The sequence below is a fragment of the Malaya genurostris genome, chromosome 3, assembly GCF_030247185.1.
Source record: "Malaya genurostris strain Urasoe2022 chromosome 3, Malgen_1.1, whole genome shotgun sequence".
Classification (NCBI taxonomy): domain Eukaryota; kingdom Metazoa; phylum Arthropoda; class Insecta; order Diptera; family Culicidae; genus Malaya; species Malaya genurostris.
In genome coordinates this window covers 197,431,120-197,455,233 of record NC_080572.1, presented here as the reverse complement: position 1 = coordinate 197,455,233, position 24,114 = coordinate 197,431,120, and the positions used below count along the sequence as shown (strand labels likewise).

The window sequence follows — 24,114 nt, the reverse complement described above, 5'->3', positions numbered from 1 at the left end:
TGTGTCTACGGAACAAAATTTTCGAAAATTCGAAATTTGGATGCCCTGAAAAGGTCCGTTTAGTTTGTTGGTGTGGTTCATCTTGCGTTTTTCTTGAATACGATGGAACAGGCACACAAAACAAATCCACAAACGGTTCAACTGCTGATATCTACAGTTACCTTCTCAACGGCATTAACGACCATATCAAGCGATAAAGCTTTCGCATTTCAGTCTTTGCTTAATGTCTTATTAGTAATAGTTATTAAATTTATTTCGCTAATCGAAACGATTGTTGATTATTTTGTAAATTTCAATGCAAATGCATGAATTAAACCAACAAAAGGTGTGCACAGTAACATCTGTTGAAAATTGGTTGTGCTGTAGATTACTGTTTGTACGGTTTCAGTTTCTGTACATTGAATTCGCATATATAGAGAACAAAGACGTAGTCCTACGTCAAAACAAAGATGTAGGTTCGAGTCCACTGGCTTTTTTTTCCATTGTTCATTTTTTCGTTATTTCATCTATCTTTCCCTTCGGTTTGTTTTACGTTGGCAGAGATGGAAAGTATTGTTTTAACGCAAATTCAAAATAAATCACACCAACACAGCTAGTCGCATTATAAACACATCAGTTGAAGACTATAATGAAGATATACAAAACTGTTGTGTAATGGATGGTATTAGCTGTGACAGTCGGAAAAAGATTTGTGGAAGTTGAAAACCTTCATTGTTCCCACAAAGACGCCTACACACTGACATGATATACCTCACCCGGATCTTAGTTGGAAAGTTTACAACAGTAATTAACGGATTTATAGGGTACTTCATATCGGTGTATATGACAGTGGACGCAACACGTCTTCTTTGTGAAACAATTGCCACTGATCTCACAAAACATTTGCTATATGTTCGAGCACCTTGAAGTATTATCAGGTTGTGAACCATCTCGCGAATTATTTCAATTTTTAATTAAAATTTGACAATCAAGCTGTCTATATCAATAATAACCATGCTCGAAAGCATAGTTACCCAGATTCCGGATCAGCTGCAACAACCGATTCCGACTCGGATCGGTTGTTGCATCTGATTCGGAATCATACTGAATTCCGAATTAAATTCTAGAAGCAATGTGAGTCTATTTCGGATCTCGATTTTGAATGATCATCAATCATCAAGACCTTAATGAAATATACTTTTCAAAATATTTTTTTTATGCCAAAGAGACTTTGATCGGTTACCATTGGTCTGCTGATCAATTTATTGGTTTTCTTTCAGGTCCCCTAATAATTATGATCTTAGGTTAGTCGAATTGTATACAAAAATAATCAGTTAAAATTAACATTTCAGAATGTTTGCGTGAGGCTGAACGTATGAAATCTCCAATGAGCTATATCAACGATGGATGATGAGAAATAATTGGGAAGGGTCCCCAAAGGTAAAATGTTTTAATTTGACCAGATTTGCGTTTTTGTTTATTATGTCATTTTATCATGTCTGTTGCCTTTCTTAAAGAGCATACTTCCGATAACGTTTCATGTGCTGTTTGTGTTATTGAAAGCAAATTAACGTTTATTGACTGTTCATGTTTGCAATTTAGTCACACCATTTATCACAATTCCATTTGGAAATCTTTTAGGACAGAGAACCGACATCCATGTAGAGATTTCAATGTGTGTAAGAAATTTAACGGTCACGCTCGTTCAATGTTACTCTAAAGCAAAGACATCATATTAACAAGATATCCAGCTCTCACATTTCCCGAACAAATCATTGGCAACATCCTTTTTGGCGAACATGGTGCCCTCAGGCGAGTCCGCATCGAATCTCGTACATAGAAGAAGGCAGACCCTGTCAGCTTGGAGCGAAGTTAATCTTCAGTTCAGCAACGCCATCGCACGGCATTACATTCAACATATCATGTCAATTGTATGAGTGCGCAACCCTGCTATTTTGGCGCTCACGAATTTGACATTGTTCTCCCCTACTTCTATGTATAAGATTCGATGCGGGCGTTGTTGAACTGAAGATTGATTTCGCTCCAAGCTGACAGGGTCTGTCTAAAGTGAGTACAATTTCACTTACTTTCGTTAAAAGTGGAACTACTCTATGTGAGTAAAGCTTGTTTACTCACTTTTAAGTAAATAAGGTATTTGTCAAATTCTGAGTAACATTTACTCAATGCTACAAATTGGAAAATTAGCTCGAGTGAATAAATATTACTCAATATCATTCGAATTGAATAAGGAATTCTTTGCTTTAAACAAATACTAACTTACTTATATCCAACGAATGAAGGAAGCCGCTACCTGTTCATCTGTCATTGGAAAGGATCCGGGAAAGGATCTGCCTTCTTACGTTGCCCATGTACTGGCATTTTGTACAGCATTCGTAGAAATGCTCTGATGTATTCTTATACAGAAAAAATAAATAAAATACTTGCTATATAACTGAACACTTTCTTACCGTCTTCAACCTGCGCGAATTGCTTTGAGGTGTATAGTAAGCATTTCGATAATGTGCCCTTATAATCTGTTTCCGCCTCCGACAAAGGGAAAAGTTCAGTGAACGTAAATTTTCACACAACATTTTCAAAGCACTGTGAGTAAAACTTGTTGTCAATTTAAAAACTGAGTAGAAGTTACTCAGTCTTCTGAATCAATATGACTCACTTTTTGACATTTGAATTAAATAGGCAAAAGTTAGTACAAATTACTCACCTGAGAGTAACATTGAATGAGCGTGGTTGTTTGGCAAAATGATCACCAATTAGTAATTTGCCTATTGACTTTTCTGACAACTCACTTATGAAAATGACCCAGGGTAGTTTCAACTTTTCACGAAACTGTGTTTATTTCGCACTTAGCAACGGGGATTTGAGCAAACCTGATACAAAATCCAGGTTCGAAACTGACTCGATTTTCAGTTCAACAACGTTGAAACTAGGTTCAAAACTAGCTTAAAACAGTTTGACAGCAGTTAGGGTGAAAACTGGGTTAGGTTTGGTATCAAACGAAAAATGATATATAACACTTGGGGTCTCCGTAGCTACGATCAGAAATCGGTTTTCCAGCAATTTTTATATATTTAAATAGAGAACGACAAACAATTGTTGTACTATCTCTAATTCTAACAGAACTATGATGTTTATTAACACATCGTGTTTGCTCGTGTACTTTTTATGGACACATGCCCAGGGAACACCAAAATGTGTTCAAGCTTGTTTTTATAGGGTCCCAAAAATTGTTGATCTTTCTTAAAAACGAGAGGAAAATCAGTTTGAGGCTCCTTAAAATTAAATCGTTGCATTTTCCTCCCATTTTAAGAAGGCTCAAAAATAATTAGGGAACAAGATATCTCGAAAATGCGTAGGATTTTTCTTGTAGACGCTGTCGGATTACTCACTGTACCATTATCTTATACTCCGACTAAAATTGCTGGTTGCTTTTTTGTTGCACTTTGCTTGCTGCACAACGCAAACCCATTTTTTACCATTGTCGTTGATCGGAAATTCGACAAAGAAATAGCAGCAATACATTTTTCTAAATAAACTAAGATTTATCAGCGATAGCGAAATAAACTACTTTTGTGTTTCTCAACAATGACTATTCTGTGAAATTAAGTAGAAAATAAAGTACTTTACACCCTATAGAGGATCAGTAGGGAGTTAATTTTAATTTTACTTATTTCGGAGTAATCTCTCATTCAGTATAAACTACGCAAGCGAAATAAAAACATGAAATTGTAATTCCAAATGCAACCATGGAAGCAATATCGAATATCGATATTTTTTGTCTAAGCTGTAAATTATCGATATCGTCGATTTCAAGCTTATATCGATATTGTCGATAAATATCGTTAATTTTTCCATCTCTACTCATTTCTCGATGAACATTAGAAAAGGTCCCAAGTGCAAATGACTGTTTCTCTTGTTTGTCTTCATTTGTATATATTGAAATTTTATGGTACACTTAATATTTTGTTTGCTTTGATGTAATCAGCTAACACCATGTTTTCTCGTGTATTTAAATTAATAGCGAGAGAACAGTTAACAGCAGATATGAATTATAGCAGTTAAATGGGAGTTACATTGTATACTTTTCGCGTTGGAAGTAAAGGTAGCTCGGAAAGCTCGGAATTCCAAGTGCTAACACAGTAGATTTCCGACGTTCCATTATGTACTACGAAAAAGTCAGAGTAGATTGCATAAATGTTAAAAAATCAAAATCTACGGAAGAAATGAGCATGATGACCTGGCTTTGGATGCCCATTTTTCGTGCTTTTCCGGTTTTTTCGTTTTACGATTCGTTTTGCTTAACTTGTTGGCTATTTTGAACAATTGCCTTTTTTATTATAGTATCGAAATGAGTGACAATGTTGACATTTGATTCTGCCCTACTCATGGCACACTTCAATCAAAATGATAACAATGCAATTATTCTCGCGCTCCACCAAGCGGTGAGTGCGGTCATTTTAGAAAGTACCGGGTACGAACCAGAATTTTTTAAATTATTGTAGGCACATACATGTCTTTATTATTTATCTTTGGCTGTACGCTATGATGCAAACATGAACATCATGGCCTAGACATTGTAAACAAATTTAAAATGTTGAGTTATTATCAAATGATAGAAGTTGTATAAATGTTGGAGATAGAATTATGAAGGATATGGGTCTCATAGACTTTAGTAAGTAGGTTTCAACTAGTTGAGCGAAATTGTTATCTACGAATGATGATATTTTTACATACTCTTTATTGCTGTGAACATTAACACATTCATGTCTAGATTGAGGATAATTTTTACATGCATTCTCAACACACCATATTTCTAAAACCATGCAATTACTACTTTGATTCTTACCAGAACATACTTGACTTATACAACCAGTGCGATTTATGATGGCGCATTTTATTTTGTGACTAACTAATTCTTGTAACGATTGCTTAATTCAAAGGAATCGCTAGCTGGTCGGTTGTTTCTAGCCACGTTAATAATTGTTAATTGAATATAATCAAGCAACAAAAAAATAACGACTGCTATGATATGTTTGATGGAATGATGAAAACGAAAACATATATCTTTTAAAATAACGAGAAGAAGGAAGATTCACATTCGAGTTCAAACTTAAAAGCTCTTTAGGCATATTGTTATGAAACACGCCAATTTTTCGGATTTTGTTTCAGCAAAATGATTTGCTGTAACTGATGCAGTAGAACATCGTTTACTGTAAATGCAGTAATAAGCAACGACGATTATTAAATACATCGTGAATACTGAAATTTAGGTAAAATGCTGTCATGTGTTTCTGCATTGGTTCACTGAAATGTTCTGCAATACACATAATTATTTACTGATTTCTAGTGATTTTTTTCACAATAGTGAAAGGCTGAAAGTCAATAGCGGCCCTTACACGAGCATTAAAAATGTTTTTTAAATGATGACTAAGTAATGATGTATTTCAAATTTGTTAGAAATCTCGTCATTAGTGCACCATTACACGTTCATTAAAATGATATTATTTTTTAGTAATGACATTTTTAATGACTCGTGTAAGGGCCGCTAATAGTTTTTGCTGGAATACCAGCTTGACAAACTTCAGAAAAAATTCGCTGAGACTCGGCAATATGAATTCAGTGTGTATGTATTAGTCACGTACGTAGATTTCAGTTGATTGGCTCTTCACACACGAGACGAAAACCGCTCATATTAGTAAGATAATAAGTAAACAAGACAGCCGTGTGATTTGGAATGTAAAAATCGTCGGAAGACCGAATGACAATGCAATCAAGGTGAGCAATCAGATATTCGAAATGTATTAGGTTTAAAGTACTATGTATTGTGGATGCTACGGCGAAGAAAAACCTATGTATATTGCCTTATGAAATAAAGGTATTTATGAAAAAAAGTTGAGCAATCTACATTTAGTCCGACGAAACGGAAGACTGTCCTATCGACCGGAATAGTGACGGTCACAGTTTTCTGGGATTCACAAACTGTGATCGACACTGATTATCTCGTAACAGAGTAGAATGATGTCGCGGCTCTGTTGACTTACTGGGCCTATCCGCCAATAATCCGAATTATTGGACCATTTCTTCAATAACACCTCTGCCGTACCGAATTGGTCAAATTGCGTAACGTCTCTAGCGATTTACTTTTTCTACTGAATCTCTTCTTTCATACTTGGAAACTATACAATAATATATTTATTCAAAGTTAAAATCATTTCGTTTAAAAGTAGACATCAGGGTTTCCTTTACTTCCATATTTGACAGTTGCAATTTAATTATTTAGTGTCTATGGTTTATTTCTCAGTTATGGATCAAGTAAGATGATACAACTACTAAGTGAAGATGGATGCTTCGAAATAATGACTTTAAAGCTACGTGGAATACAAAACAACAATATTACGACAGTTCAGAAAAGTAAGCAGACACTGTGAAATGACACGTGGGTTGATTCCGAATGATTGACAACAAAAGCTCGAATGGAATACGAAATTATGGCATGTTTCGTTATAAATCATAGCGGACATGAAGTTCACGTTGGTGCAGTTTTTTCTCTAATTATTACAGGATTCATATGCTTCACACCACTCTAGTTTTATGTACAAACATTTTGAGCAAGAATATTTTCTACCAGTTCAAATCACACAGACAAATCTCACTGTTGGAGCTCAAAAATATATATATCTACCATACGCATACATGACTGGATTACCGGAGAGAGAAAATTTTGGAAAATTTTCCATACTGCTTATGCTATGCATGAGTTGTGGCTGTTGAAGTAGTAGTTGTAGAAGCTGGAGTCGATACAGTATACTAGAAAGTTTAGACGGAAACTATAACTGCATGGCTTGCGTGGGCATTTTGGTTTTGTTGGTTTTTGGTTATTTAGGTTTGATTTTCCACCAAGTTCGACAATTATACTTCTTAAATAGAACAAACTTTGCTAGTACGCTAGGAACTAGCGTCAAATTTACGGTTATTTTTGTGAAGGGGCGCTGTCGTTTATTTAGTCGTGATCGGCCGCATTTTTGCCCTTCTTAATTTCTGGCTGCAAAGTGAAAACGGAGAGAAAAGAAATATAAAATATAATGATGATTTTGAACAAATTCGATCGTGTTTCGATTTTTGAGTTTGACTTTCACTAGCTTTCTGGTCATGTTTGCAACAGTAAATCATTTATGTGTTTTGGATATGGCAATAAATTTGTGAATTTTGCTAAGAGGTATTGTATATTGTATATCAAAATCCTTTTGCTTTTATTTTAGGTTTTATGTAAAGTGGATCCAAGCTGTTTTCATAAGGTACTTGCAAAATACAATAAAAAATGAGCTATATCTACTCAATTGTAAGTTATATTTACTCAAGTTGAGCTGCATTGACGCTATTTCAGGTTGAATGCGGTATTCATAATTTTAGCTTATTGAACGAAATTTTTTTGAGAGGTTTTGCTTTTTGTATTTTGAGAGAAAAGATTCAAAACTACCCAAAAATGGAGTAAAAAATCTACATGGAACCGCAAAACAACTTAATTTTAAGTACATTCCACCCAATTTGGGGGTTCCGTTCAATAACCTAATTTTAGGTAAAGTGGCTCTAGATAGTTTCCGTAAGGCACCTGCAAAAAACACTTGAAGATGAGTTAAATCTTCTCAATGGCAACTTATATTTACTCTACAGTTGAGTTTTATTGACTCAATTTCAGGTTGATATGGTTAACTTAATTTTAGCTTATTGAACGAAACTCTCGATGTTGAGTGGTTTTGCTCTTTGTAGTTTTACAACAATGGAAGAAGCGAGTGAAAGAAATTCAAATGAACTCAAAATTATGTAAAAAAAGTCAAATAATAGGTAGATTTTATTTTCCGTGTAATCTATGTCAAAACATATTGAATTCAGCCTAGGGAAAGGTCGTAGATCAGTTTAACTTGATTTACAAACTCAAATTTATTCTTTTAATCACTATATTGGATTATGATAGAATTGAGTAGTTATTTACCTAATTACGACGGGACACTACTGTAAAGAAAGGATTTTCATAGCTCTGAGTAACTTTTTTAAATTCCATTCGTGTTTCGGAACAACTGTTCAAAATTGCAGTTCAATTGAAAAAACTCGCGTTAATTAAGTAATTTAGATGTACAAAGAAAAATTACACGCCACTAGAATCAAAAAATATTTCAAAATATTAGGATCAATTTTTTCATAGATCCAAGCAAAAAATAATTGAATAGCTACAAACACACTTGTGAATTAGAATCTAAGTTTGGAAACTTTTCTTCGATTCTGCGTGCATTAAAAGCCACATACAAAAAATATATTTGAATATACACCACCTGTAAGAAAATGGTGAATCAAATCAATTGATTCGTGCTCTGAATATGTGCACGAAAAGAATATGTAAGTTCATAAAATATTTTTATCTACACATGTAAATGTATTTGTTTGGGAAACTATAAAATTATTTTTGTAGTATTTTAAGCTAATATATACGAATACGTGAATTGATTACTTATTAATTGATTATTATTCTTAGTAATCAAACGAAGCTTTAAGAAAAGAACAGCTAGAGTATGTGAATCTGTAATGATCTGTACACGATGATACGTAAAACAAAAAGACAAGATTTGGATGTGGATAGGAAATGTCAGTTGTCAATCTTCGCTGGTGTTAAAGTATTTTTACCGGTACCTGCGAGATGAACTTTTGTCATCTGTACTTTTGAGCTACAATAACGATTCAAAGGTTCAATATGCTTCCGTTATCTATATGGTATGTTTGATTAGTCCCTATTAATATCTAGTGTTAGTAAGTACGATAATATTGATATATAGTAATCTACTTTGATTGTTTGATTTAAAAAATAGAATATGCAGTTTTGTGTTTAGATTATACTGTAACTCTGGCATTTGAATCAGACATTATTCGTTTCCATTTAAATTGTACTTACCTACAATGATTGCGAGTATAACAAGGCCAATGACACCCATTATTATCATCATCTAAAAAGGTAATAAATGAATTACAGTTATGTCGAAAACAGTGGGAATTTATTTCCGTCAATATTAACTGTGATTCGTAAACATCTTTCTACTTTTTTTAAAGATTCTATTTATTTAGTCAACAGCAACGAGAATAAGAACGGCCGGAAATAAAAGTTTACATCATTCCGAAATATTTATCTATACGTAACAAAACTGAAACTAAAAAGTACAGACTAAACCTAAACCCAATGCAACTAGAAGTACGAACGGCAAACCATAATAACTATTTGTAAAAATTACTGTAAAAATTACCCGAGCGAAAAATTACAAAGTTAAAACCTCTGTTACTGAAACAGGGAAAGTCTTTTGAAACTTAATAAACTTAATCTTTGTCGAATCTAAAAAAAAATTTTTTTCTAAAATATAACTCAGTAACGCAATAAATCACATTCGAGATTTTCATTCATGAAACAAGCATCCACAAAACTCTGAGCCTCGAAGTTCAAAAGTGATTTTTTGTGTCAACGAAACTTTATGACGAATTTAACCACAGAAATATCGCTATAGAGAGAAGAGTCTTCGATTATATTTCGATGCTGAATTTCCACTATGCTTTAGTTCAACACCGACGTGGTTCGTGCAAGATTATAATATTATGTTTTCATCAACAAAAGATCTATTCTGAATAAATTCGCTGCTGAATCGCAACTGAAAAATAGTCACTGCCATATTTTCGATGCATGTAGGGTGGTCAATATGAACAACAATATTGTTTTCTACATTTCAAATATTGATTATACGACCTGTTTTAATTCTACCTGGTTGATTACATTGCACTGTTTAGATTAAACCTAATAAAACGCTAAATATTTAATTTATATAAGTAACAGGAGCTCAGCATTGTCAGCATGTCTCGAACACACGGTTGGCGCAGCGTTTGAATGGCGCGTTTGAATTGGCGTAGCGATAGCCTGCGCTCCTGTTACTTCTGCGTATGATATTGAAGCTAAATTGGCAAATATTTTTAATTAGATGCATATCACGCTTAGTGATTGTTTTGTTTTTTTTATTGAAGTTTTTATTATCAGTATCAATATGGTTAATAACATCACTTGCTGCTATTGATGACATTACTCCATATCAGATATATTCAATGTGCGAACTTTTATCTTGAATAGCATCGAGGAGACTGTTCGCTGATGAACTTTACATAACTAATGTTTGGCCGTGTGAGAGTCGCGTTTGCAAAAAAATCTGGATGATAGATAGTACCTGTTATCCTTCTTCTTATCTGCTCTATCTGAAGAATCTTTTCGTCCAAGCATTTTTTTGCCTTTCTCATATAGAAAGGTTATGCAATCACTGTGAAAATGGACTTTTGAGCCGAGTGTCATATACCATTCGACTCAATTCGTCGAGTACGCAAAATGTCTGTATGTGTGTGTATGTACCATTTTTGAGCTCACTTTTCTCGGAGATGGCTGAACCGATTCTCATGAACTTAGATTTAAATGAAAAGTCTTGTAACGCCACATAAAGTTCCTGAGTTTCATTTAAGTCTGACTTCCGGTTCCGGAGTTACAGGGTGATATGTGCACAAAAAAATGAAAATAAGTGCACTTACTTTTCTCAGAGACGGCTGAACCGATTCTTACAATCAAATGAAAGGTACAGTTGTATATAAAGTTTCTGAGTTTTAGTTTGATCCGACTTCCGATTCCGGAGTTACAGTATGATTAGTGAAAAAACTTTTATTTCAAATTACTTCCACACTTTTCTCATAGATGGCGTGACCGATTTTAACAAACTTAGATTCAAATGAAAGGTCTCATACAAAACTTCCGAATTTCATCCGGATCCGACTTCCGGTTCCGGAATTATAGGGTGAAGTGAGTTAAAAATTGGATACCGTCACTTGAAGCGGCGATACAAAACACGTAAAAATTTTTCTTAATTTGCCTAAAAACTATTCCAACAATTCCTTGAACTATGACCGAAGATTGTAGCCATAGACTCAAAAATGGATCCCAGTCATTTTTCTCGAACCAACTACCTCTTTACGTTTCATCAGGGATGGACTAACCGACCTGAGTACTGTTTCACTCTGTAGGTTATGCTCTACACTGATGAGTCAAAGACGAAACGTAAAAATAATAAAAACGGTTATGTGCCCTAGCACAAAATTTGGCTAACCCCTAAATGACCAAACCTGCATCGGCCAGAAATAGTCGAAAACACGTTTTCGTTCGGCATGTCAGAAAAGACATTGCACTTCGTTGCAAAACAAAAAGTGTTCTGTAAGTAGCAGAAACTTTACGTCTGCTTAGCGGTTCAAATTGAACTGCCGAGTTTAGCACTAAGCAGTTCAATTTGAACTGCTCTGTACTGATGAGTCAAAGACGAAACGTAAAAATAATAAAAGGTTATACTAGTTTATGAACAAACCTTTTTGTTGTTAAAAAAGTTATTAACCTTTTTGTTTTAAGAAAAATATTTTGAACAATACCACACATTCATATATGATAATATGTGAGATATGAGAAAGGTATTACACCACTAGGAGGATTAAAACAGTTTTTTTCAAAAAAGATTTCAAAAGAATTTTGTTTGAAATGTATTTGTTAGCTTGAATGCGACTGATGTGCTTTTTTGGAGCTAAATGAGCGAACATAGAAATTTGGTTATTCGTTTAGCTCTCACATTCATGCGACTGCTATTGTCTTCTGGTTCCATAGTTACACGCAGGCGGAAACTATCAACAACGTCATAAAGTCTCTTTACCGGATGCGAGAAGCTTGTTGAGTTACAACGACAAGTCTCAAGCAACCAGAAGTTCCACTATTACCTAAAATATCCACTTTCTTGCTGCTTAAAAGTACACGCGGAACTTTTGAGAATCTTCTCGCTGGTAATGTTTGACAGTTCGAAGCAGAGTTGCAAATTGTTAGTCATGTCAAATGACCTTGACAGACTGACTAAAATCATCGTCAACTGTAATCAGTACGGTCAAAGTGTCCTCGATAGTTCTATGACCAAGTAGAAGTATACTCAGTCAAAGACAGACTATTTTTTTGTTTTCTCTCTCATTCTCCTATTCCCTGTTGAAGTAAAAAAAATCCATGAGAGTACTAGCATAAACATAAATTGATAAAGTTCATTGTTCTTTGCAAAAAGTCATCAGACTTCGGAGTTTATTGGTGTAAATGGATTTAATTCAATGTTTATGCAGCTTGATTAATATTTAGTCATATCGTAATCAAGCAGTGACGGAAGAAATGAAGATAATATCAATTGCATCGGCAATCAATGAGCGTTCTGGTGAGTGTAATATCAAGAGAATTCAAGTTATGACAGATCGGCTCTCAGACACTCAATATCAACGTGAACATTTTAAAAGGGCCTTAAAACAATTGACAGATTCTCTTTGTTTACTTTCTCTTTCGATTATTTCTGCGTTATTACGCAATTGTTCGTTACATGTATGATACTATTACAAAGCTGGAGATATTTTCTTACATTCTATATAAAAATTTGGTAAGTGAACGTCAAAATTTAGGTGTTATTAACAGAAGAGAAAGTAAACAAAGAGAATCTCTCATTGGTTTATGTGCCCTTATGAAATGTTCACGTCGATATAGGATGATTGGTAGAACCTGGTTGGCAGCAGTCCAGTGACATAAACTTTCCAATCTTCGTCGTGCAAAGTTGCTAGTTGATATTAGTACATTTGGTAGCTCTGGTTCGAAGTACATAAAAAATTCCGCGTGAGCTTTCTTGCTGCTCAAGAGTACGCGCGGTACTTTTTTTTAACCCCTACAACTTTGCTGAAAACGTTAACAAAGAAATGTTTACGATAAGTTCGCAAATAAATTAAAGGCATGAAATTTCATAAAAATTAACCACAGTGGGGAAAAAAGGGTAAAAAACGTGACTTTACTCAATAATTTCATAGAAATCTATGTAAATATTTTCAAAGTGGATATTGAAAACATTTTGTCGTATGGCAAACAAACTAACAAATACCAGCTCTAAACGCTTTAGAGAAATAAAAATATTAGCGATTTAAAAAACAAATAAACAAAGAATTGCAATTCTATTTCCGACTTTTCATTTTTTGTTGAATTTTACATTTCGTCTAAAGGGCGGCATGGTGCGCTTGGTATTTCAAACTTCCTTACACAGAATCAAGTTTAGCTGATGGATGATCAAAAGGTTGATCTCTATTGTGATGGTACACGAATATAAAACAGTACGTAAAAGTAAAACTTACTTTCAGATTCTGTAACCAGAATTTCCTCTTCAGTTTGCCGGCTTGCTGTTCGAACTGTGAGGCACCCTGCTGCAGCGCGTCAGCCCGGTCGTCCAGTTCCGACAGTTTCTGATCCCTTTCTAGTACCTTTTCTACGTTTGTTTTCATAATATCCACAACCTGTGTGCAAAGATGCAAATGTTCAATCAAAATAGAAGCTCAGTTACGCCTGGGATGGCGCACTCAATCAATCCTGAGATACTCACCTCATCGACCTGGGCCTGTGTTTGCTGCAGCCGTTTCTGAGCCGCAACCTGCTGTGGAGTCCTCGGCCCGCCGACAATTCCATCCGCTCCCGGCTCTCCAGCGCCCGGTGCAAGTCCATCTGCTGACCTGTTTTAGTTTTTTTTTGCACGGGCAAATGTTGAGCAAACACAAAAAACAAAATGAGTTTGATTGCAATGGAACGAGTAAATGTAAAAGTGAAAATTGATAATCGTGAGTTGGTTGAGTTAAAGAATACTAGTTAGTTTCGAGTGATCTAAGAAAGTCTTCAAACATGAAACGCAATTAAGACCCAAATAATAAACTAATTTTCTAACTAACTAAAAAAAACTCTCGCCTTGCGCCTAATAATATTGACGTTCCAGCTAAACTAGCTGAAACTAGGTTCTTTAATGTACCTTTGTTTGTGTTACCTCAAGTATATATCGTTTGTTCGGAAGCAATTGTTGATCAAAATAAATGCGAAACTGTTGTTTATATATATTTGCATAAAAAATATCCAAATATTTTTGTACATGCAGATAAGCTATCTGTTGTCTCAATTCCAATTTCAATGTTGAAATTAAGAACTGTGACCGTAAACTGTACTCATTTTGTACATCATACCTAGTAAAAAAATGATAACCTTTACAAAAAGTTCAAGTTTTATAGCTCGTCAATTCGAACAATGCGAGGGCTAACTCAACTTCCGACTTGGACCGTTTCGGAATAGGTTGTTGCATCTGATTTGCAATCCATTTGAAAATCATACTGTATTTCAAAACAAATTCCAGACGAGTTAACTACGTAACAACAGAAAAGCGAAATTCGATTGTAACCAAGTACTGCACTAAAAAGAGTTATTACTCAGAAAATCAGCGAAAGAAGAACCCAGTTCAATTGTCCGAAATTTTTTGAGAATTCATTTTGAGCTGAAATCAATTTGACAGTCATAATTATTTGTGCAGTGCAAAAGCCAAAATCCAGAGAAATTTGCACAAGCAAATTGTCAAAGTATTTCAAGTAAAAAAAAGAACTCCAACGCGCTAAGGAGCGTAATTTCCTGAAAGCAACGAAGTTTGAAACGCAACGAAATTCTGGCGGATTTTGTGAAAATTTGTACTCGGAAACTGCTTGTTCATGGTTTGTGCAAAATTAGCATGAGTTTCGTCGTTGATGGCGAAACTTACGTACAATGGACATACCTTAGAGGCACCGTGTGGAATATTTTTACAGTTGTTTCTAACCTAGTAAACAAACGATAACCTCCAAAAAAAACTTTAAGTTTTAGCACGTATTTCAAGTAAAAAAACCTTCTTAACCCACCTAGTGGTGTGATAATGCCTTTCTCTTCTTTCATAACAGTCTCATGAAAATATGTTTCATACTTTTATTAAATAATTTTGGATACTAATTTTGACACCAATTGATTCAGATTGATTCGAGTAGTTCACAAAAGCATGCTTCAGTGTTTATGTCACACAGTCAGCATCATTTTTCCAAACTAGTCCTTGACATTTGCGTTGCCTATTTGTATGAGAACAGTGATGCTAATCTAAAAAAAGCCTTCGTAGTCCACTTAGTGGAATTTTCATATATCTTGAAAAATCACCATAGGAGGGAGTACATGAAATTTTAGAAATCGATGGTGCTTTTTCAAGATCGAAAATTGTCAAACCTTTACCACCGGGCAGCACCCCTTACGCATGTCCGATTTAGCTCAAATTTTGCATGAAGGCTTTTTTCGAGGTGCTTAAACTTTTGAGCACTAGAGCTTAACGAAAATAAAGGTGATCCCAAAATTTTGGCACCCTTATATATATAAGAGCGGTAAAAATCAATGTGTTTTGTCGGTTACGTCACTTATTTCCATCATATATCTGGAACCAAAAGTCACAACCATTTGATCTTCGAACTTGATCAATGGCTCGACAGTAGCTTTCAAACGAGCCCAAGTTTGTTAAAATCGGTTCAGCCATCTCTGAGAAAATTGAGCACGTTCAAATATCTTCGAAAAGTGCACACACATACACACACTTTCATACACACACACAGACATTTTCCGATCTCGTCGAACTGAGTCGAATGGTATATAACACTATGGGTCTCCAAGGCTCCGTTCGAAAGTCGGGTTTTCCAGCAATTCTAATACCTTTCTATAGAGAAAGGCAAAAAGAACTCCAACGCGCTAGGAAGCGTAATTTCCTGAAAGCTTACCGTAAGCAACGAAGTTTAAAACGCAACGAAATTCTGGCGGATTTTTTGAAAAGTTGTACTCGGAAACTGCTTGTTCATGCTTTTTGCAAAATTATCATGAGTATCGTCGTTAATTAACGAAACTTACGTACAATTTGACTACAAGACACTGCTGGAAGCACACAAACTAATTTTTTTCGTTGAATCTCGGTATTATTTGCAGAAATTTGCACCGCCGAGTACTCGGTAATCATCTCATCAAAAGATAAAATTACCGAGAGTATCGTTAATCTTAATGTGAAATGTAGCGTCATAAAATGCGCGCAAAATTTTATCCGCTTCAGTTGAACGAAACGTCGCACAAAGCATACCAAGAAAAACGGACACATAGAAACAAGAACTTTTTTCAATGATTGAGCGCAGTGGGTTTACCTCTCGTTATATTGGCTTGTAAAAAAGACTAGACGTAATGAATTTTTGAATCCTTCACACTTTGAATTTAGCATATTCAATCGTTATTGTTAGTGATTACTCTTACACTAGAGCTATAAATCATGAGTAATTCTGAATGACTAACGTGAGGGTATATGTATATGTATTGAATAACTTGCTAACCATGTATATGCCTGGGCTTAGTAGCAAGCATGGATTCTTCTCCAAAAGAACCATTGAAGACAAGAGAACATTCAAGTATTTTCGATATCTTTGCCAATTCACCGGGCCCGATGAGATAGAATTTACGTAAAAGTATTTACTTGACTCGCATGAGTTCATCTTACCATGCAGTTAAAATTCATTAGTTAATCATTTCTCAAGCACATATTTGGGAAACGGAATTAAATATAAAGTTATTTCGTAGTTCATTATTATTCAATCGATTTTGAAAGGAAAATCAATCGTTGATTCATTGTATTCATAATAATTGAAAAATCAATAAATTCCAATAAGTTTTCCATGCTGACTGGCTCGAAGCTGACTCTCAATTTTTATCACATTGTTTGTATCACAGGTTATTGAACGATAATACTTGGCTTGTATTCATTTCATTCAGTAGCTTGTCAATGATGAAGTTATAGTTTTGCTATAAAAATTGCTACAATCTAAAATAATACCTGTTATACGATATTACACAGCCAGCAAACTTCAATGCATTGAACTCAACAGAATTGGACATTATTAGCATTATAAATGACAGTTACTTAGAAAATATACGATTTCTTACAATACCCATTTTATTGTATTCAACTCGTATTTATTTCAACACAGAACCCAATGCTGCATAAATTCGCATCATTATTTTATATGTAATTTTTGCGCACGATATAATGCCACCATGCCCACCGTGCATTTCTCACACCACCTCAATACGAAACAGCAGCGCGCAAGCAATAAAAAAATGCAGAAAAGTTTATGTAAACTTTTTCAAATTTCGGTTGTTTTAGCTAATATCTTATAATTTTGAGTTGCATTTTCAGATTCTTTGTGAAATTCTGCTACAAACACTACTTTTCAGTTCTAAAATCATCCCCGTGGAACGGAACAGTAACCGTTCATTCATTTCAAAAACCAATTACGACTCGGCAAAGCAAAATTTCAAAATTCTAAGAATACTTAGTTATGATAAATTTGATTTCAAAAACTTAATTTCGTTGTTTTTGGTTTTTCGAAAATCGGTCTAGTTTTTGAATAATTGATCAAAAACGCGATTTTCGCATTCCGCTACATTTCACCTCAGTTTAAGACAAACGTCAGTTATTACCGAAATCGTCAGCAAAAAGTTTACTGTCTGCTCGGCATATTCCGGCATAACCTTCACTGAATGCTCGGTAGAAGTAACGAAATGGAATTTATAAATTACAGAGCTTTCTGCTGTTCTTCCATATATTTAAATTATTTTGTCATCCTACCACTATGCGCGTATCTCCTTGAAACACTACCAACAAAACAATGTCTAATTTGAGACAAGGGACATAAATCCTGCAATAGCCAAGATATGAAGTAAATTGAGAAACCACGCGACTCCATCGAATTTTCAGTACTATGGAGAAACGTGCTAACCGTGCATCATTCAAGTATTGTTTACTTTGAAATATATTTTATGGAAAAGGCGGTGTCTTCTGAATATTGCGATGTTTTAACTCACATTTGATAGTCAGTTAGAATGATCCTATTCAGTCTTGTAGTTATATATCTAGTTAAACAATTTTGTAATTTCGCTGCATTCATCCCTTCTACGCAGAGTTCATTATCATGATGTGCTTGTGAAGGCAAACAATGGTAGGTTGGTGATTTTGGTGGGTAACATTGTTTTATATCTCAATTGGTCTACGAAAATTGTTATCATACAGGGCAGGGCCGCCCTCGACAGCAAAATTATATACAAATATATAGCTGCAGTAATATCAGTTGGACACGCGTTGCTGCATAGCAACTGTCCACCTAACCAATCCATTGATTTGTTCACGTTTCCTTATTCAATTGATTCCTGAGGTTGGTCGCATTTCCGGGATCGAAAAATTCAATCAAATGCCAAAATGTAAATTCAAATGCATCACCTATGCTAATTTGGACAGTGGACATTACATCTGCCAAAGTATTGAAAATATTGTACACACTTAAAATATGATTTTTATCGTGGCAAAGAAGATAATTAAAAAAAAAACGGATAATTCAGCCGAAATTTCGGTAAACTTAGTATTTTCTTATATATTTGTTGGGTTTTTTCTGAATTTTCAGTAATTCGTTGGGTTTTATCGTTATACGATTTTTCAAATGACTGTGTTTAACATCGATCTACCATTTTACCGAAATCAGCAAATCGAAGATACCAATTTACTGAGATCGCGGTACACAGCTTTCTAGACAACCGAAATTTGGTAAATCGTCAAAGTAGCCAATTTAGCTTAGGGGGCGGGTAGGGTCTAACACATTTGAAAAATCATTTTTTATTTTCTTTATATTTTCTTATAGTAAAACATTTCAAGAATTTTCTGTGAAATTTTCAAGCCTATTGGAATGAAACTCTGGAAGCTATGGACTTTTATCTATGGATATCTCATTCTACGAAGAAGCAAGAGCTCGGCGCACAGGTCAAAAATTTCTACTTCGATTGACTTCAAAACTTGACAAAACATTCTTGAAATGTATCATCATAATAAATTATAAAGGAAAAAATATATTTTTTTTTGAAAATGTTAGACCCTATGGGCTCCCTGAAGTAACTAATTGTTTCCATTGATTTTATAGACAAAAAACTTTAAACGCGTTTTTCTCAAAAGCAGGTTTTGAAAGTCCGAGTCCATCGTCATTCAAAAACAACTGAACCAATTTTTTTCAAATTTTGCAAGCACTTTCTACATATAAAAACCAGACCCCAACGTTTTCCTTTTCGTTGATTGTTACTTTGGGGGGTTTTACAGCTACAAAATGGCGGATGTTTCCGTAAACAATCGCAGTTTTCACTTTGAACAACCACCAAAAATTTAAAAAACTTTAAAAAATCAAACAGAAACGTTGGGGTCTAGAAAAACTTCTACTCTAACTATGCAGATTTGATTTGTTCACTTCTGATTAGTCTGCGCTGAGGTACAGTGGACACCGCAAATCATGATTTTTAAGAAGCGTCTACCTCTTACCGACTTATTTCTCAATATTTTTCCATGAAAAAATTACAAAATGTTGTTCGAACGATGCTTTTTATCATGCAAAACATTCGAATTTATTTTGTTGAACGATAATTCTGGAAAAAATTCGCAAAAATTTCCCCCCTTAAGTTAAAAAACAAGTGACGTAATAAATACAATTTTTAAATGCAACAAGTGGTGAAATTCTTTGCTTCTACCGAAATAAATTGGTTCTTAAGTAAGTATTCATTAAAATGCTTTGTTTATTTATTTGTAGAGAATAGTACAACCAAATTTAGTATGCTTCCACTGTAAGCAAACTGACAATTGGCAACGAGCTTTAACATTTTATCCCAATTTATGACTGTATGATTCCGAGATGCAAAGCAATCTTTGAAAAGTCAAATTTTTAAATCATAAAACATTGCCAGCATAACCGCTGGAGTATGAAATGTCATCGGGAAGTTTACCTCTATCAGATATTTGTCCAGCGAATATTCAAAAGTTAGACACAGGGTGCAATTAGGTTTTTTACTGTCACTGCTAACCTCAATCGGATGAACACTTTTTAACAGTCCAGCAGTACTGTTTGTAAACAGAAATTTCTTTTGTTTGTTTATTGACAAATTGGATCAGACTGTTTACGGTCCGTATCGCCTAAATAAAGTTTTAAAACATTTGTTCACGATTGAATACGGTGCGTTTTTGATATTTATTAAATAAAAGTGACTAGTGGCAAAGTGTAAAGATGATTGTTTTAGATGTGCTGATCGATTTTTGTTCAAGCTTGTTTGTAAACAGTACCGCTGAACTGTCAAGGATGAATACTTGCTCATTTGTGTCGTCACGATAAAAAACTTAATATCAATTGCAAGGAAGTAGAAGGAGCATGGTAAACTACCGTTCCTTCTACACGCTCTTTGAACATAACTCATGGTTTGAGTTGCGATTACTCAAATTCATAAACTGGAACAATTTGTCAAAATTTGAGTATGGATTTGAGTAAAATAAACTCGTTGCCATGAGTTCTTTCGCATTTATTCATACATTAGAGTATTTATTCATACATTAGAGTTTTTAAACATTTGAGTGAAAAAAATACTTCTTGTAGTTCAGTGCGTTTTCATTCTCTGAATATTCTTTTCGAAATAAAGAATGCAAGAATACGTCGTTTTCCATTGCCGTTTCTAGATCCCGTTTTTTAAAACATGAATCAACGTCAATCATAGATGTTGTTTCAATTATGCTTAGTGAAAAGCTCAACATAAGGATATCAAAACAATTCAATTTGTACTCCAAACCGTTCAAAAGGAAACGATTTTGAATCACTACTTTGCGCATTCAAAAGCAAGAAGAATAACTTTGTATATGAAAATTAACGAAGAAAAATTTCTTCATTTTGAGAGCAAGGAACTCAAATTTTAAGTTGAACTTACTCAAATTTTGAACAAAATATTTTTTCCTTATTTTGAGTAAAAATTACTCAAGTTTTGACAGTTTCGTCCCTTAACGCAAAAATGAGTAGATAGCTGGTAACTCAAGTTTAGAGTACGTGCACTTTTTATGAATTTGAGTGATGTGTCACTCAATTTTGAGTTATGTTCAATGAGAGTGTACCAGTCAGATTCAACACTCTGCACGCTTAGAAAAAGTTACTCAGAGTTTGAGTATTAGTTACTCATTTTCAAATGATAAATGGAAACGTCAAAAATTGAGTAATTACCATCAATGATAATGAGTAACTCTTATTCTAGATTTGAGTTCAACGCAAGAACTCGTTTTTATGTTACTATTCGCAAGATCAGTCTAAAAGGTGTAATAACCATTTGTAGCAACAGGTTCTATTTTTTGTCAGTGAGATCGTGAATTTCAAGGGTGAGTCGCTTAACACAAACGAAACGAATATGCTCAAATGTCATTTATGAGGAATAAGTATCTGATTGGTGCATGAGCATTACTAACGTGTATGTTAATGTGCGACACACTACTCCAAGCGACCGCCACTTGATATGATGTCCCGAAGTTAGAAATCAATTGTAAACGGAATGTTATATAAACACAGTAGGGTTATTTCAAGTATTACGTGTCATTTACCTAATATTTTAATACAATACACCCAGAAAAGGTGCAATTATTAAGCAAGTTTGGTATATGTGGAATAAAATTTTACTCAAAATTTGAGTGCTAATTATCCAATTTTTGGCTCACGTACAAATAAAGGATTTCTCAGTAAATGAGTAGATTTTACCCAAACATCGTTTCCAGTGGAAGAACTCAAATTTGACTAACTAAGGAGTTTCTCTGTAGAGAAGTGGGATCTTTGGGCCATGCACCAACCACCCCCCCTACCCCCCCCCCCCCCCCCAAATATTTTGACAACTGGAATAAATATTAGAAAATTTTCTAAAAATATCTTATGATATAACACTTTTTTCTGTTATCTCCGTAGTTCGTCTCACTCATATTTCTTAACTAAGTTACCAAATTTTTTAAATTAATTTACTGCAATGTGAAATGTGCTATACTTTACCACTTTCGAATATTGGTTTATTAATCCTTTCAAGAATTTCCCGAAACATGTTATCTTATTATAGTCTTTTTTACGCGAAAATGTAGTGACCTTCAACAAGCTCATTTTGAACGTCGATTCACATACCGTTCAGTTCCGGAACGGTGACCGCTAGTTCGACGTCGTTTTATGTCGATGTTGAGCAGGACAAGTTTGACTAAGCGAATAGAAAATAAAGAAAAAAAAAATTGTTGTCTGTGCACGTTATCGTGTTCGCATAGAACCGCGTCAGATATATGTGAATCGACCTTTAGGTAGCGTGTTTTTATCGTGCCGGATTGCTCAAATTAGGCCGATAATTGTGTCCCAGATTTTTTTTTCTAAACTCATTGCATTTTTGCTTTAAAAAAAATAAAATATCTCAGAATAGTGTAAAATGTGCGATTATGCATAGAATAATTTGCGAAACTAGGCTCTTGAGTGATCGTTTACTTCACAAGACTTCGGTTCCACAGTCCTGACTACTATTTACGTATTAGACTGTTATAATTGATAAAATTTCTCGATTTAATATAGTAACTTTCAAAAGTGTGAACTTCGGCACCTACCCTAGTGAAAAATTCCGCCGCTGGTTGAGCCGTTTAACTATGCCTAACTCGGTCAACTTTCTGCGTACGTACTGATGTAATAGATTTTGTAACGGCACAGCCCCAGCAAATCGATAATGCATCCACTAGCGTAGGTGCATTCATATGCAGTTCCAAAGCGTCAACGTGTTAACATTTGCTTCCATTCAACAAATGAAATAAGGTAAATTTGCATCTGAACGTAATAAAGTTAAGCGCATGCAATTGAACGAAATGCGGGATAAAATAGTTTGAAGTAAATTAGAACAGGTTTACTAACGTTCAAGGGGAACTCTCGGATACACTGTTGCAAAGGGGTTCGAACTGATGAACACTTACTCAGCAGGCGGGTTCAGCGCTCATCTTTGGCGGACATTTATTGTTATGAAACGAAAACAGTGTGTTGATGTGTACGATAAAAGAGGACAGAGCAATGAGGCAAAAAAAAGGAAGGAAGAAAGTTCATAGATTAGAGTATGTTCTGTGTGTCAATGTTGTTCGCGTTTGCTGTGGCTGTTTTGTTATACAAATGCTAGGCTCGTGTATGCCAAAATGAATGGTGTACTGTACTTAGTATTTGGAATGCATACGTGCAGGCTGATTGATTCCGAGAGAATGATTGGATGTTATGAGCGGTAAATGTAGGTGTAAAATATGTGATATTCCCTGGAATATACCCACGATTTATTACGATAATAATTCATTATATTATGTCTTCACAAATATTTTAGTTTCGAAATCGAATAGACATAATAAAAACTACCTAGAACTGAACCATCGCTCTTACCGCCTCCATACTTTTCATTGACTCTGTCTGTTTTTAAATCAAACCAAATCAAATTAAGAAAAAAATCAGAATACCAAGAACGTACATTACACGCAAAAAAGTAGTATATAAATTCCACAGCTTTGCAACTATTTACGTCACTGCTTATAACTGGTGCCTATTTGTGTTTTCTTCATATCAATACGAACCAAAGCATCAAGAGAAGGATTGGAGAACAAAAAATTTTTCGTTGTGTGACATAACCAAGAAAACTGTCACGGATAGAACCAGTACAAAACATATAATGAATGTTTTCAACGTTTTTAGTAACAGTTTTCAATGTTAACAAGTTCGACTCGCTAGCGAACTTGTTATTTGTATATTACCTAATTCTTATTCAAGATAAAGTAGTAGATTTTGGTGCAGGAAAACCGGTGTTGTCTAGTCGATTAACATAAAAGAGAAGGGTGGGCTTGCGAAATAAAATTATCGATTAGAAAGTTGAACTACCTCAGAGTAGTTCAACGGTATGCAAGGGACTTCTTTACAGATTGCAGCCTCAACTTAGTTTATGCTGTTTCATTTGACTGCTTTTCATTCGTTTTTCGTAAATTTAGTCTCGGTTACCGAGAATTCTTCTGGACTATATGTTAACGATCAAGTAGGTTTTCATAGCAAGTTAAAATATTAGATCATTGAATCCTAATCTTTATTTTAGAACAAATTATTTTGGTTAGCTTTTTAAATAATATAACTAACGCCATATAATCACGCCGATGATGTTTTTCGATTGGATCCGGATGTTTCGATATAGTGTAATACTATGTTAACACTACGAGTTAAAAAGGATTTTTAACTATGATTCCATGTTTTAAGCGAAATAACATGTTTTACTCTTTCGGTATTTTA

At 34.5% G+C, this 24,114-nt stretch overlaps 1 protein-coding gene across 4 annotated transcripts in view; it reads right to left on the bottom strand.

Moving 5' to 3' along the window:
* LOC131439253 (vesicle-associated membrane protein 2-like) overlaps positions 1-24,114 on the bottom strand; it is a 38,957-nt gene that overhangs the window by 4,845 nt on the left and 9,998 nt on the right. Inside the window, exons 3-6 of one of the 4 annotated variants that reach the window (XR_009231089.1) lie at positions 13,488-13,614; positions 13,243-13,401; positions 8,939-8,990; positions 6,691-7,039 (exon numbers count right to left, since the gene is read on the bottom strand). Coding sequence is in view for 1 of the 4 variants with exons in the window: in XM_058610044.1 (XP_058466027.1) it covers positions 8,939-8,990; positions 13,243-13,401; positions 13,488-13,614 (338 nt within the window). In the remaining 3 variants the exon portion in view is untranslated. Of the gene's footprint in view, positions 1-6,679; positions 7,040-8,938; positions 8,991-13,242; positions 13,402-13,487; positions 13,615-24,114 lie in introns of all 4 variants that reach the window. The other 3 variants (XR_009231088.1, XR_009231090.1, XM_058610044.1) reach the window with 3 other exon arrangements.